Raw genomic sequence first — 13,751 nt, 5'->3', positions numbered from 1 at the left:
GATCTCCTTTTCACTTGAACATGAGCTAATGTTCCACTCTCTGTTTTCACTGGAATATGGCCCCAGAAGCACTTATCCTATTGTAGAAATGCAACCTTCCTAAATAGGACTAATCCAATTACTCCTTTTAAAAACTTTCAAGTTCCTACAAAATACAATTACATTTCTACAGTTCTTATATACCATACACTGACCAAATTGGACCATAAACTGTTGAATCAACACATCAAACTTTCTCTTCCTCTGGGCCTTTGCTCACATTACATTTTCTGCTTGGAATCCCCTCTCCCATTTCTGCATCTTTAATTCTCAACCTTCAAGCCTTCCCAGCTCCACAGCTGGAGGACACCTGTACATCTTCTCTGTACTCATGGCGCTGTGCTTCACCTCTCTAAGGCTCTACCGTCTTCTACCATACGAATCCTTTGTTGGCACACTTCATGCCCCCTGCCAGGTTGAAAACTCTCTGATGGGAAGGCTTGGTTTTGTTTGTCTTCGTAGTCCACATAGCGCTTTGCTTAAAATAGTCTGTAAATAATTTACTTTATTGTTCTGAGGGCACCAATTTCTATATTTGTTTACCTCTCTCAACCTTGCTATTAGATGATGAGCTGATACCAAAAAGGAAGGAGTTACTTGGCCTAAATGTGTTGCAGGTTAATAGTAATCATTTTCCCCTGCCTTCCCTGAAAATACTGTGACCACATCATAATTATTTTCTTAGTATTTGGCTTAGATAATTAAGTTGCTCCTCTCCAGATTGGGTTAAGATTTCTAGAAGGAAAAGGAAAGGAATTGGAACTAGTATTTATCCAGTGCCTACTTTGAGCCAAGTATTGTGCAAAGTGTATTACAATGCCAACACCATTTACTGAGGGCCTACAAAGCTGCGTGGGCACTTTACAAACATTTTTTTCTAAACCATTCAGTGACCCTGCTGTTTTTATTTCTACTTTATAGATGATAAAACTAGTGCTTACAGAGTCTAGCGATCTGCTCAAAGCAACATAGCAAGTAAGTAATGGTGCAGAATTCAAAATCAAGTGTAATTCCAAAGCCTATTTGTCTTTTGAACGTAATCAGTTGAATGGTTACTACTACCATTATCACAGTTAAATAACTAATTATAACAACATTTCAGTTGTTTAAAGGCTATTTTCAAGTTGAAGTTGAAAACATATGCTATTCATTTATGAAAATGTAGCTCTGGGCTCATACAAATTTTAGGAGTCATGCATACAAAGCAATACTGACAACAGTGTGGTGTGATCTATATTCAAGGTACAACTGGAGTTTGGAAGAGAGAATAACCAACTATGCCTGGGGAGTTAGGGATGGCTTTATACAAGATTGACACCTGATGTATGTTCAGGTAGGACAGAGGGAGGAAAGAAGGGGATGGCATTCTAGTAAGAAGGACAGAGTGTGGGACAGAGTGTCTCTTGAGGAAGAACATGAACCCCAGAGTGCGGCAAGCAGGATGATGGAAGTCCACCATTATCCTATAGCTTCATGTTTCTCAAATTTACAATGTTAAGAGACTTTCTGTGAGGAAAGAAAGCTTTGGACAAATTTTTCTAAGAATTGGAGTGAATATTAAGACCGTATAAACTCTATGAGTCCTAAAGTAAAAGGCAAGTAAACAAAACAACCTGTTGAACTCTGTTTGCTTTCTACAGTATTTTGCTTTCCCCCTCCCTGCTTTTCATGAAATCATTGTTTGGAAGCCCTTTTGAGCAAAGTCAGCATAGGTAATGGAAAGCCACTGTGAAATTTAAGCAAGGGGATGACACAGGGTTACACCTTAGAATAATCATTCTGGCAGTGGTGTAAATGATGAATTGAAAAGAAGCAAGAATAGAGATGGCTAAATGATAAGCTGCTGCATTAATATCAAGCATGATACCTGGGACAGGGCAGGTCCAAATTCATTTTCCTGAGTAGAGTGAAATTTTTGGCTATCTAGCACAATTAAATGACTTATGTTCACAAGAATCAAGAAAGTACCTTTCTAACATAGACTATAAGCACTCAAAAATGTTTCAGAGGAAAGGTAAACGTGCGAAGATGTAGGCCACTTATGGGCGCTGGGCTGAACTATCAAAGAAGTCATGGTTAGTCTACTTCTTACTAGGAGTCTCTGGAGAAATCACCTTTGGGTTTGTTTCTACATCAGCATAGTCGCTTTATAAATTAGTCATCTAGAATAAACCGTCTTAGTACGCCTTAATAAACGCCCACTGCAAAACCCTGCTAGGAGCCTGGCCAGACCTGAGGCTAACTGTAAAGCCTCTGCTGGGCTGGAGGGAAGGAAAGCCCCAGCATGTACAGCATTCTGGAGGCAACTGACTCCTCTCCCTTGTTAGGGAAGGTACATTTCTCAAGTAGCAGTTACTGTGCTAGGGTGTGTCCTGATCATTCTCATTTCATCCCTACACCATCCCTTTGAGGCAGGCAGTACTATTCCCATTTTATAGATGAAGAAATAGACTTTCAGGTAGTTTTCCTGGTGTCATTTAATTCCCACAACAATCCTTCAAGATACATTCCTTCATCCCCATTTTTGCAAAAAGGAAAATTAAGACTGAACAACAAATGGCAGAACCAGGCTGCCAACCCAAAGCTCAACTCATTGGATTCTGAAGCTCAACCTCAAAGTCCATGGTTTTCTTAGATGGCCTCTCTACTTTGTCTATTCTTAACAACGAAGACTTGGGAAAGTATTTCAATTTAAATTTAAAAAATATAAATTAAACTGTAGAAATGGACTTGTCTCTAGATACCTCAAACGTAAAGCAATGTATTCTCTCTCCTCCCCTCTTCTCTCCTCTGCTCCACCCTTACCCCTTTCCTCAACTGATAATTTGGTGAGGGAACAGACATAACAAGGAAGGGACTACCATAAACAGCATTACTTCAGTGCCAATGTTTTCATAGATGTGATGCACCGTGAGCCCAGCCACCATTTTGTTAAGGTCCACCATATGATCTGCTGAGAACTGAAAGGATACGAGGAGGCACAGACTACAGGGAGGCTTCCACACCTAGCAGAGAGAGCAGATGGTTTTTGAAATGCAGAAAGAAAGACGTGTTTGGTCAAGAACACAGGGCTTAGTGGATAGTAGATATTTGATAAATGTTTACTAAATTGAATTTAACATTTTATACTTTGACAAAAATTTCCCCTAATCAGGAACAGTGTTAACACTATGCTTTGAGATAATATAAATAGGTAAAGTCTGAGATTCTATCTCAATCATTCAAGATTTATTGTACAGTCATTAAGAATAGCTATAAAATATGTTGCTACATGTAAAAAAGCTTGCTTTAACATTATTAATTCATTCTCTCCTGAAAGGAATTCAGTGTCGTAAACTGTCACTGAGACATGACATCTAAATAGATAGTATTGCCATACCAAAGTAAATATTAAATTGCATTATCTGACAATCCTTGGGGAATGGCCTTGCAATGTCAAGACCGTGGAAAAATTTTGTGAAATCCAGCTCACGGAAATTTGACTTAGATGTCAAAATAAAATGAATCTCTCTTGTTGAACCTTTATAGAGATGGTAATAGGACAGCAAAACGATTACACAATGACGACAAAATACTTCTATGAAGATTGTTGAGGTTAAAATGAAACGGATTTCACTATTTCAGTGTGACCATATTTATGTATCACTTCAGCAACCAATTTTCAAACTTACTACACGCTAAACACTGTGCTAGGTGCTAGGTGGGAAAAAAAAAAAAAGGTGTGTGTTTTTGTGTCATTTGGGGGCTCCTGGTCTAGTGACTGATGACTATAAGGAACAGGGACCTACTGGAGGACTGATGGAGAGGTTTAATGTTGTAAGGGGCATTTGAAGGTTGTCTGAAAATAGAAGGAATTCAGTAGCGGAGGTGTTTTGAGAGTAAGAGATGTTCTAGACACAAGTTTGGTGGTGAGAATAAAAGTAGCATATTCAACGACCAGTAAATATTTAGGATGCTGGAACTCAAGTCAGCCACAAGTGAGTAGCAATAGATATGGCAGAAGGGCAGGCAAAAATCTCTTACAACAGACTTCAAACGCATTCTTGGCTCAAGCTTAAGAATCGTGTGCAAGGTCTCAGAGAGAATGGATGGAACTCAAGGCCAGGTCTTGGTGGCTTCAAATCCATGCTCTGTACCATGCAACTTCCAGAGTAAAGGAATAAAGTTGTGATACTACATCTCAGAGGCAGCAATACATCCCATACCTCCACATGGCATGAGTCATTCTGCTGAAAGGGGGAAAAGACCTGTGACCAAGATCACACCCTGCTCATTATTCTACATGTCTTCATGTAGTTTGCCCAAAGACCGCAGTTTGATTTTGTTTGAGCCAGGCCCAGGCCAATAACTGCAGTCAGTGCTTGTGCTTGGTCACCTTCCAGCAAGGCACAGACACACCCCCATCTTATCACACATAAACAGGATTCACAGGGGCACCTGCCATTGTCCTTGTAAGGGCAGCTTGCTGATGATGCTAACACACACCTTCAACTATCCCGTAGCCCTTGATTTAGCAGTCACAGCTGTCACAGACTAATACAACTTGATAGAAAATGTGAGGTGGGAAGCCAGTCATCACCAAATGACTCATGGCCCAGCTAATCCAGCATCCTTACAGAACACATGACTGAAGCCCAAACAGTGCTCCTCCTAGGGGTCTCTTTCACTGTATTCCAGATCCCCCAATATACAGAGAGGGTTAGATGACCACCCGCAATTCACAATACCTCTTACTGTCTCCACCTCTCAGGCTTTCCACTAAGATCCCCCAACTCCTTTGCCACTACCCGAAATGCTATTTGGGGTCACAGTCTGCTGTCTATTCTATCACATAACACCAGTGATGGGTGACAGCAGGCAAGATGACTCAATGTCCTCACAGTGTGGAAAAACACAGCCACAAGCCTCTTTCTACTAGGCGATATCACTATATCCAATACGGGGAAGTATACTAGAAAGGGCATTTAAGAAGGAGAGCCTGCGCTGAGCAAGATACCCATACATTTTTATGGGGGAGCCAGGAGGCCCAAAGTGGAATTGGGGGACCCCAGTCTTCCTTCCTAATAGCTGTTTGGATTGATTATGCAGAGTTGTGTGCTTCCCACACGTTCTTCCCGTTTTTTAGCTTTATGGTCTAAGACGCCAAATTCCCTGCCCACACCATGTCCCAAGGAAGCCTCGATTTCCTGCAGGAACATCACCATATCTTGGCTGCCATGGGGCCTAGGTGATTTTAATTTGTTCTTTTCAAATTAAAGTGAAGGTAGCTGGGCTGAATACTGCTGCATTGAGGGTTGTTTAAAACCTCTAACATATTGATGCCAATGAAATGTAACCACACTGCCAACTGCACAGGGACAATGTGACTCACGGGTGACTTTTCAACCCGCTCTGCTATGCCAGCGGCCCCCATGGTACCACTATGACCTTCCAGCCATAAGCTGCCTGCCTCCCTGTGCATGGAACCAGAGGGACTTGGGGAGATAAGAAATGGCCTTTTGTGGGCACAAGGGCTTTGCAGGCCAGAAATGGTGCCAAGTGGAAGGAATGTTATGAGGACTGTCTGTGGTGCTCTGAGCTTTTCTGGTTCCTCCAGAGACCGCGGCATAGCACTGAGCCCGCTCCATAGCCTGAGCCAAGAAAGGGATGGGATGGAGGCGTCCCCTTGGAACAGGATCCTGCCAGCTGCCTGGAAGGCTGCTGGATTCCCTGCTGTTATAAGAGAAGCCCCTTTCTGAAATGGTGAAGGCCTCAGTGTCACTGTTCTGTCCCAGGGCGGCACATCTAGAGTGGGCTACAGAGGAAGGCATAAAGAGCTCAAATCAGGAAGGGCGAAGCTGGCATTCTGAGAAAAGCACTTCCTTGGCCATTAGCCATGACTTTTCACTTTCTTATCTTCCACCTCCTCCCTGTGCCTCCAATCTCCTGCTCATATCCAAGATATCTCTTGGGGAAGAATGTGATCTTGCGTGTCCCTGTTCTTAGGACTGCCCTGTTGCTTTCTTTCAGAGGTTCTTTTAACAAGTCGCGCTTGCCCTTAACTACTTCCTGGAGGCCAAAATGTTTTACTAAATAGATATTAACTTGAATTTAAAATTGCCCTTGTGCTGGGAACCTCAAAAAAAAAAAAAAAAAAAAAAAGGCGAGGGTAATATGAAGAAGATGAGCTCAGAAAACCAGAACAAAGACGAGCCAACACATCACTCAGAGAGAAGCCAGATGGAAGGCGAAATGAGAGAGGAACTTAAGAAGATATGGGCAGGAGGCTTACATTTTTTTAATGTCTGAAATACAGGTATAGGGAAAGCCTCATTCAAGTATAGGGCAGTTCTGGGGAGAAAAACCCATATACCAAAGGGATTATCTACCCAAAATGACTATAAAGAGGGAGAAAAGGATTCTTCAAAGAAGGGCGGTACTGTGAGAATGGTCTCCCCTGATACATTAGGAAGTAGAGATGCCCCATAAAAAATTCAGCTGTCAGCTTCACACCTAGTCCTACACGAACAGAATCACCAATGATGCTTCACTGAAATCGTGCTAAGAAAACAAATCGAGGCCCATTTCTAGAAAAGAGCAAAGAAAAATGAAAGCAGAATTGAAGCTCACGCAGTTGCTGCTGAACGTTCTCTCAGGAGGGGCAGACTTCCTGATAACTGTGTGTACGTCTTCTTATGTCTGGGTGAGCTTCCCAGAACAATCAGAAAGTGACAGAGCATTCAGCTGTCTGTCAGAAGGTAGCTCCGCATGCAATTCTAACCATCCAAGTAGATCCAGCTCTGACTTTTCCAGTCGAAGCTTGGCTGGACATCAAAGACATAGACTTTCAAAAAATTAGTTGTCTATACACACATTCAATGGCAAAGCCACATGTCTGGAGTTAACCAAACTCCCATAATATTCACTCTTAATGAAAGTTGGGGGTGGATCTGACTGATCTAAGAGATCTGGGAAGAAGAGACAGTCAAGAAACAGGATGAGCAAGTAAGTAGTGTCTGTGTATAATGCAAATAACTGCAAGAGAGCACCATGCCCAGAGCAAGAATTGTGTCTGTTCTCTGCCATTTTCTCAGAGAAATCACTTCCTTGATTTAAACACACTTAAGGAGTGCTGAGTGCTTAAGCACTCAGCTGCTAACAGAAAGGCTGGTGTTTCAAACCTATTAAGTGCTTTAGTGGGAGAAAGACCTGGTGATGTGTTTCCATAAAGACTACAACCTAGAAAACCCTATGAGGAAGTTCTACTCTGTCACATGGGGTCAAAAAACAACTCGATGGCACCCAGCAAAAACAGCACTGAAACTCACGCCTCTACATTACCATCGCTTTATAGGAGTGAAGTGTGTAGTTCACCTTTAGCTGCGTCGTGTTTCACAGAAATTACCCGTACCCATTGCCTTCATGTTGACTCCAACTCACAGAACCTAGAAGTTACTAAAGTAAAACAGTATTTTCCATTAGCCTCCAAGCAACAGTGCCCATTCCAGTGATTCTTTGTCTTCCAAGGTTTTCCACTCTCCTCTTACCCAAACCTCCAACTTTCATCCAAGGTACACATTCCTCTATGAACTCAATTCAAAAGATCAAAGAAGGCACTGTTCATTGTAGGTCCGATTTCCAGCCACATGTTGTTCCAGCCTCATTTCTCTGCAGTCATAGTTCTGACTGTGGGTTTCAGTGCACTCACTTTTAGAAGAGGGTCACGGTCCACTGAATCATACGTTACCTTTGATGCCCGGAAAGAGAAGGCTGTGGACTTTGTGTCTGACTTTCCCCGGTCTTGCAGTATGAGGCCTTGGTCCTCTGTCAAGGCCAGGTAGTGGCCTGTGGTGAGATGCCGGAGTCGGAAAGCTTGGCCCCATCTGATGTTACTGCCACTCCAGCTGGGCAAGTGAAACAGACAAGACATTGAGTTTACACAAAAATAGGCAGTTTTCGTTATTTAGCCTGTGCTTTTTCTTACACATGCTAGTGGACCCATAGCCCTTCTGGGGTTCATCCCCTAAGGGACAGTGCTCCAGTCTTCTAGCTTGCTCTATGATTTCACACCCTGCCTATAACTCAGCATGCATATGACTTAGAGTGCTCTTCCAGCCCTCCTTAATGATAGCAACAAGGAACGTGAGCTTGAGAGCAGGTCAATATTGGTTTAAATGTCACTGAAAGTCCCAACTTTCCAAAATTTCCTTCACTCTGCTTAAGTGCCTTGGTGCAGATAACCACAAAAAGAAATGAGAAGCTTGCCTTTCAAGGGTAAACTTGGTTCTTACGGCAAAGCCCTTTCCACTGTGCTATCTGAACACAAATATGACCACAGAGAATTCTGCCTTTAAGAGAAATAGTAAAAATACTTGTGCAACTTCCACTTGCTGGGGACGGGTAGATAATAAAAACAAATGAGTAAGGGGATATTGTGGCAGGAAGGTGAGAAATGGCATGGGAAAAGTAGAGCAGGATAAAGGGTGAGATAAGGAAGATCCCATGTTGAATACCAATCTTTTTAAGGTGCTTCATCAAAGACTGGCCTTCAACAAAAGCCATCGCTAGTTATAGAAAATTATCCACTGAATAACCTGGAACTAAAAATTTATCTATTAAGTTAGAATAAAATGTTTAAGAGATGCACATGTGATATCAGATTTTAAAATGATTTCCTACTTTATGCAACTCTTTGGATCACCACTGAATACAAATCACTTTGATAAAATATTTAAATTTCTTTCTGTCTAGACCTCTGTGGAAAGGAACAAACAACCAGAACGAGAACTCTATCTACATACCTATTTTGACTTTTTAGAAAGTCCATTAAGCAAGAATCAAGGCCTAATATCCTGTGAGCACGAGTGTTTCACTTTCAGAATTTTAACGGGCTGGAAAAAGAAATGTAAATGACTAAGCCAGGAAAACATCTGGATGCATCAGAATGTGTGTGTGTGTGTGTGCGTGCATGCGCGCGAATGGGTAAAGAAGTTAAGTCAAAGAACTGTCATAGAATAGTTTAGAAGTTTTGCTGGTTCTGGGCCGACAGACTTTTGAGAGTTTCCCAGTTGATGTGGAACAAATGAAGCATTTAAGAGAATGGACTGTACTGGAAAGCAAAAATATTGCCAAGGGCAGCACCTACACCCTCCCTTACCTTATCCGAAGGGGTTCCACTCTCCACAGAGACCTGGCTCGCGTTCCTGCTCCCCCAGCTTCATAGAATATCCGCCTGTGAGCAGAGATGGAGATTAGCTGCACTGTCCATAACCCTGATCAGCACTAGACAGGGAACAGCTCCCTGCAGTGGCTGCTCAGACCTGCTGTTCTTCCAAGTTCTCAAAGCGTCAGCAGAACCTGAAGAGTCACAGGGAGGCACCCTCTCCCAGTCTCACTTTCTTATGAGGGACTGCAGCTTCTAAAGGGAGGGAACTGCTTGTCTCTCTCACACACACACATCCCATCGGCACTTGGAGACCATCAGGTGGTACAATAAAAAAAGGGAGATAAGGACATGAAAGTCAAAATAGCCAAGTCCTACAACACCAGACCAGATATGAAACAAAGAAACAAACCCATTGCCACTGAGTTGATTCCAACTCGTAGTGACCCTACAGAACACAGTAGAACTGCCCCATAGAGTTTCCAAGGAACACCTAGCGGTTTCGAACTGCCAACCCTTTGGTTAACAGCTACAGCACTTAGCCACTATGCCACCAGGGTTTCCAGACCAGATACAGAAGGCTCTAATTCCTTCAGGTTGAGCTCCTTGGTGCAGTTTATGCCTTCTAACAATGTATTTGTATTTTCAAACACTATATGCAGTGTAGTGCAAACTCCTTTCTGTTGTTTTTGGAAGCTGTTCTGGTTACAATTTTATTGCTGTACTTCTGTCTTCTGCATTTATGGGTCATGTTTTCATGTGTTCTGTAAATAAAATTTTTATTTGGGAACAAATTTAAGATTTACAGAAAACCTAAAAAGATGGTACAAAGAGTTCCCATATACTTTCACTCGTTTCCCCTGATGCTATTATCTTACATTACCACGGTATATTTGGCAAAACTAGGAAACCAACATTGGCACATTATTGCTAACTAAACTCTACACTTAATTTTTAATTTCACCAGTTTTTCCATTAATGTCTTGTTTTTTTCTGCTTCAGGATCCAATCCAAGATACTGCATTGCATTTCGTTATTATGTCTCTCTGGCTTCCTCTGGCTTATGAGAATTTTTCAGTCTTTCCTTGCTTTTCATGACTTTGACAGTTTTGAGAGTTACTGGGTAGGTATTTTATAAAATGTCCCTCAATTTGGGTTTGTCTGATGGTTTTCTAATGATTCACAAAATCTATAACTTGTAAAACGGGGGCCAACTTCCCTGTAACACAGGGTCTGTGGAATTAAGTGAATTAGTTTTAATTTCAATACTGATCCCTCGATTACTCAGTATACTGAATCCAACCACTTCTTAAGAATCTTTTGACCTTTGATGAAAACTGATGGTTTAACTGCATTTAAATTCAGTGAATTTAAAATCCCACCTCCTCCATAGAGGGTATGTACGGATCAACTGAATCACTCAAGCCCTAGAGGAATCTTGATCTAGATTTTGAGATAATAGGTAACTAACAGAACTGATGTGGAAATGTGTATTTATTTTGTTCGGGAGGAGTAAAATAATTATGAGATGGTTGAAAACAGGGGCTCAGGAGTCAGACAGATCCCAGCTTGAATCTGTTCATTGTGCAGCCTTGGGCAAATCCCTTCAACTCTCTGGGCCTTAGTTGCCCCAACTGTAAAATGGGTCTAATAAGGATACTCATGTCCTAGAATGGTTGTGAGAATTTCATGTGCCATTTTAAGTAATGCATGTACAGAAAGATGTTCATGGATGTACAAAACAGGATGTTTTGGATATATCCAAATTTTATTTAAATACAGATGAATGTTTATAAACGTGCACAGAAATACAATGAAACATTAACAGTGGTTAACTCTTGATGGTGGGATTATAAAGGACATTTCTAAACCATTTTCAAATGTACATGTTATTAGGACCTATGTAATAAATATTAGGGAAGAAAATCCTTTGTGGGAGTTATAACATTTCAGGTGTCTCTGGGCCAGGCCCAGAAGGATAATGATACTGCACCGACCTCCTGACCACTCAGGAAAATCTGCTGAGATTTCACTGTTTCTCCCCTTCAGTGAGGCTCTGGAAGGGCCTCTGAGGTGGGGAGGGAAGGTGAGGCAGCTCATCTCAGGTCACAGAGGAGGCAGCATCTAAGCCAGAGCTAGTGGGTTGCTTGCTTCTAACATCTGAAGGATTCTTGAGAGGTTCATCCTGCCCACCTGGGACATTTGGGTGGTTTTCTCCGTTTAACCTCATGAGGCTACAGAGGTTGAAACAACCTGTTCCTGTTCTCTAAAACAATTGTCAAAGGAGAGGAGAAGAGTGGGCGGTGAGGTGAGGTGCTTCTGAAAGCTTGGCTGACAGTTTAGCCTTGGCTTCAATAGGTTAAGTGGCTTATTCCAGGGTGTTTGACAAGGCAGAGGCAGAGCCAAGGATCAGAGCTCAGAATGCTAGGTTGTTGATCTTGGGTTTCCACCCTGGGAGAGTCAGCTTCTCTGCCTAGCCTGGCTGCTCTCAGGCTTTAGAAGGAATAATATGATTTTCCCAGGATAGTCAGCACCACGATAATTGGTCACATGTGTGTCTTGGCTGCTGCTGGGGTCTTTCAGCATGTTCTCCTTTTCCTATTTCTTTATGCACTCCAAATTTCAGTATTCCTGGCCATGTTGGTCAGTTCTGAAGACAGAAGACAATAATGAGGCTTACTTCTCACCTAACCAAGACCTCAAACAGCACTCAGGCATTCTACTTGCTTGACAGACAAGATGATACAAAAATTCAGGTTCCAGTGTACTGAATATTTCACCCCCAGGCTCATCCCCTTTATGCTTTTGCATAAAGGAAAGGAGTAAGGTCTCTTATGTTTATCTGTGAATTTCTTCTTTCCAAAACACAAATTAGACCCCATGGAATTCTCAGCCAAGAGAAGGCCACTTGCTCTCTCACTTCAGTGATGGCATGCATGTCCACTTCACTATGCCTGTTTTGAGAACTTCTCTCTACCCTTTTTACTCCCCAGCACTTGTCTAGCCCTTCCATAAGCAGGGTATGCCTGAACCATTCAACACAATGCCCACCAAATGCCAAGCTTCTCCAAGCAGTTTCCGTACAGATGCTACAAATTTGGCTCTGTATGAATGACAGGTTGCAAGGGCAAAGGCCATTGTGACATGATTAGTATTTCATTTTGTCCAAATTACTACCTTTAAAGGTAGAACGGGAATGAGAAGAAAGAACTAGAGAAGTTCTCCTGTGTCCCACCTTAGATGCAGACAATTCTGAAAACTCAGTCTGAAAGCTTCAGTTCTTTACCCAGGGAGAACTATGGATGACTGAGAACATTCCCCTTGATGCAGCAGAATAAGATATTAAAGAGATGGTACATGTACTATTGCATAGTTTCAGTATTTATTAAAAAGGAAAAGTAATACCACAATGGAATAGGGTCACACGATATTATTTAGGGTAGAGACTCCTTAGTTCTAAGGGAAATCAGGTCAGCCTAGCTTCCCTATGCAGTGATAATTGTCACCCACTGTACCACTGCCAGGGAAGCAGAGAGTGAACTAACCACTGCGCTTGACATACACCTGTGCTGTACGTACATGCCTTAGAGCTCTGGGTCACATCTTGTTCCCATGAAGGGCTATCCTGAGGACAGAGTAGGTAGGAAGAGACTCAGAACTATAAGGGATATGTGCTGCCAAGAGATGGTTTCTAAGATGTACAATAATATGTTCAACCATGTTGCTTGTAGGGGTCCTTTTGTACATTAAATAAGGAATGAGCCCTGGATGGAGACTCAGCAGCTTCAGCCTTCTAGACTCCTGTCAGAAATAGGTCAGTTGTATGACCTTTGACAGGAGCCTGACCTGGATGATCTCTAAGTTGTGAAGGCTTATGAACCTCATTCTATTGAAGTAAAAAACAAAAAAACTATAGTTGGCAAGGTTTCTGTAGGCATAACTCAAAATGAAAGAAAGCATCACCACCAAATCACACTTAATGCCACCCCAAATTCAGCCTAATTCGGATCTGAGCTTTACGTACTTTGCTCCTTTGATGATAAAAAGAATAGTACAAAACTCTTCAGTATTAGGACTTGGGTTAATATCCTATATATATCTCATGGCTTTGAGTGAAAAGGATTCAACAAGTGGTCAATTAGACACAGTGTCACCACCCTCAGCAGTGCCCTCTAAATGTTGCCCTTGGTACCACCTCCTGCCAAGTCCAACTAGTGTTGGATAGCAACATTTGGTCTCTTCAACCCTTTTTGGGAATTAGCAAAACCAAATTGCCAAATACCACCTTAATTATTTAGTACAGGAAATGGGAAGAACAGAGATTATCTGCCTCTGAAGAGCCTGGTGAATAATTTGAGTCAAAGTACAGATTCACTAGTATGATTAACCTCATTTCCATCACTAAAATGGGTGTTTCAGTCTACAATTAATGCTACCAGGAACTTCTGAGACCCAGGAGCAACCAAAGCAAATGAAGGAATTAAGAAGCATTATTGTTTACCTTAGAAGATGCACTAGTACAGAGGTATGATGTAAGCAAACTCTACTGTACAGTATTGCCATTTTTGTT

At 41.9% G+C, this 13,751-nt stretch overlaps 1 protein-coding gene across 1 annotated transcript in view; it reads right to left on the bottom strand.

The window, feature by feature from the left end:
• RYR3 (ryanodine receptor 3) overlaps positions 1-13,751 on the bottom strand; it is a 446,068-nt gene that overhangs the window by 341,101 nt on the left and 91,216 nt on the right. Inside the window, exons 11-12 of the mRNA XM_064291963.1 lie at positions 9,176-9,250; positions 7,766-7,922 (exon numbers count right to left, since the gene is read on the bottom strand). Coding sequence (XP_064148033.1) covers positions 7,766-7,922; positions 9,176-9,250 — 232 coding nt within the window. The remainder of the gene's footprint in view (positions 1-7,765; positions 7,923-9,175; positions 9,251-13,751) is intronic.

Source organism: Loxodonta africana, chromosome 10 (assembly GCF_030014295.1).
Source record: "Loxodonta africana isolate mLoxAfr1 chromosome 10, mLoxAfr1.hap2, whole genome shotgun sequence".
NCBI lineage: Eukaryota > Metazoa > Chordata > Mammalia > Proboscidea > Elephantidae > Loxodonta > Loxodonta africana.
The sequence above is the reverse complement of the archived record's forward strand: the minus strand, read 5'-3'. Positions and strand labels throughout refer to the sequence as shown.